Consider the following 2437-nt stretch of genomic DNA (forward strand, 5'->3'; position numbering starts at 1 on the left):
CGGGCCCAGCCGCTCCGCGGCATGTGGGATCATCCCGGACCGGGGCACGAACCCGCGTTCCCTGAACCGGCAGGCGGACTCTCAACCACTGCGCCACCAGGGAAGCCCAAGAATGTGTACTTTTAAAGAATGTTTAAAAATTGTTATTTAGTGCAGGGAACATCCATTTGGTTCAGTGAACAGCATTTTGACCATTTAAATTAGTGATTCTTTTTTTTTTTTTTAATTATTTGTTTATTTTTGGCTGTGTTGGGTCTTCATTGCTGAGTGTGGGCTTTCTCTAGTTGCAGTGAGTGGGGGCTACTCTTTGTTTTGTGGTGCATGGGCTTCTCATTGCGGTGGCTTCTCTTTGTTGTGGAGCACGGGCTCTAGGCATGCGGGCTTCAGTAGTTGTGGCACGCGGGCTCAGTTGTTGTGGCTTGCGGGCTCCAGAGCACTGGCTCAGTAGTTGTGGCGCACGGGCTTAGTTGCTCCGTGGCATGTGGGATCTTCCCAGACCAGGGCTCGAACCTGTGTCCCCTGCGTTGGCAGGCTGATTCTTAACCACTGTGCCACCAGGGAAGTCCCTAAATTAGTGATTCTTAAGCCTGGCTGCACAGTAACATCCCCTAAGGAACTTTTAAAGTCCTATGGAATCTGGCCTCCATCCCAGAGATTCTGAAGTACTTGCTCTGGGGTGGGACGTGGCTTCAGTGTTGAAAAGCTCCAGGTGATGTTTCCTCTGTTGTGCAGTTGGGAAATAAGACCACTGATATACAGGTACATTTAGCAACATTCTGTCAGAAGCACAGTTAATATTGTGACTGTATCATACTCCTTTGTTGACAGGCTCATTCTCAGATAAAAGATGAATGTGAAAACAAGATACCATATTTGAGTGATTATGTTTGTGATGAGATGAGAAACTTTTATGTCAAAGCCTTTGCTGTAATACCGAATGGTTAGTAGTTCTTGTGGCCGTTATGGCCATCTCATGTTCTTTGCAAGCAAAGTTTAAGCTGTTAAGTAATTTATAATCTTTGCTTCTTTTTAAAGACAGAAAAAGATGTGAATTGCCTTGAACCATGGTTAATAAAGGAAATGGATGCTTGTCTTTCTGACATATGGCTGCGTAAAGATGTTGATGCCTTTGCTCAGGTCTTTCACCTTATTTTAACTGAAAATGTTAGTGGTAAGTATGATTTATTTAAGGTTTTTTATTACTCTTGAAGTTATTTATTATGATAGAAGTGTAGCTTAATTCATAAAATTCAAAATTCACTTTTTGTTCACAACCAATATTTTGTTCTTTTGGAGTACTATTTCAAATGTACAAATCAGGATCTTCTTATTAGCATAGTAGAATAGATAAGTATCGTATTAAATCAGGGACTCTTAACCTAATGTCTCCAGAATAGTTTCATGGGGTCTGTGAATATATGACAGTTAATGCAAAAGTATTTTTATGTGTATAAAATTTGTGACATAAATATACTCCCCCCTATGCATCACCTTTACCCCTGGAGTATCTTGGGTTTTCAAAGAGATTTGTTATTTCAAAACAGGGGGAAAATGTTAATAACTTTTGCTCTAGATTATTCATTCAATAAATGGAAAATTTTAGTATACCTTTAGTTATATAGGTTCAAGTTCTGATTCACATGTACCTGCGTTATGTCACATGACATATTTTCACTAATGATTTATTCTGATTTCGTTAGTTGGTTATAATGGATATTGGCAATCAGGGGTGAGTTTTAGGACCCTGAAGGCTTTTAGGCAAAAGGTAGAATGATGATAATAAAAGGTCAGTACTGGAAGGGATTTAGATGTCAAGTAGTTTATCGCATCACTTGAACTTCTCAGCATTATTATTACTATACTTGATCACTCCTTTCTTGAAACATGTTCTTCAGTTAACTTCTGATATTCCATACTTGATTTATTTTCTTCTCATCACCCTGGCTGGTATGTCTTGGTTTACTTGGCAGGATTTTTTTCTTTTTCTTGACCTCTGAATATGCAATGTCCCAGGCCTCAATCCTCAGACCTTCCTTCTATTTACACTTACTCCTTAGATGGATCTCATCTAGTCGAAGCTTTAAATATTTATTTAAAATGACTCCTAATTTTACGTCTCCAATTCTGAACTCCCCCCTCACTTCAGTACACCTCACCACTTGACATCTCCGGTTGGGAGTCTGTTAGGGGAATAAAACTAGATATGCCCCAAACAACTTGATTCTCTGTTTCTCTACCTCTCTCTCAACCTGCTTTTTCCTTAGTGTTCCCTTAGTGATCATTATCAGTTGTAGACCTCTTTAAAAATGCATGTGCCGGGCTTCCCTGGTGGCACAGTGGTTGCGAGTCCGCCTGCCGATGCGGGGGACACGGGTTCATGCCCCGGTCCGGGAAGATCCTACATGCCACGGAGCGGCTGGGGCCGGTAGCCCACGCA

The 2437-nt window shown here is 41.2% G+C and overlaps 1 protein-coding gene across 1 annotated transcript in view; it reads left to right on the forward strand.

The window, feature by feature from the left end:
- YTHDC2 (YTH N6-methyladenosine RNA binding protein C2) overlaps positions 1–2437 on the forward strand; it is a 67274-nt gene that overhangs the window by 24568 nt on the left and 40269 nt on the right. Inside the window, exon 10 of the mRNA XM_007451205.1 lies at positions 1036–1171. Coding sequence (XP_007451267.1) covers positions 1036–1171 — 136 coding nt within the window. The remainder of the gene's footprint in view (positions 1–1035; positions 1172–2437) is intronic.

This window comes from Lipotes vexillifer, unplaced genomic scaffold (assembly GCF_000442215.2).
Source record: "Lipotes vexillifer unplaced genomic scaffold, Lipotes_vexillifer_v1.1 scaffold91, whole genome shotgun sequence".
In the NCBI taxonomy this organism is placed as follows: domain Eukaryota; kingdom Metazoa; phylum Chordata; class Mammalia; order Artiodactyla; family Lipotidae; genus Lipotes; species Lipotes vexillifer.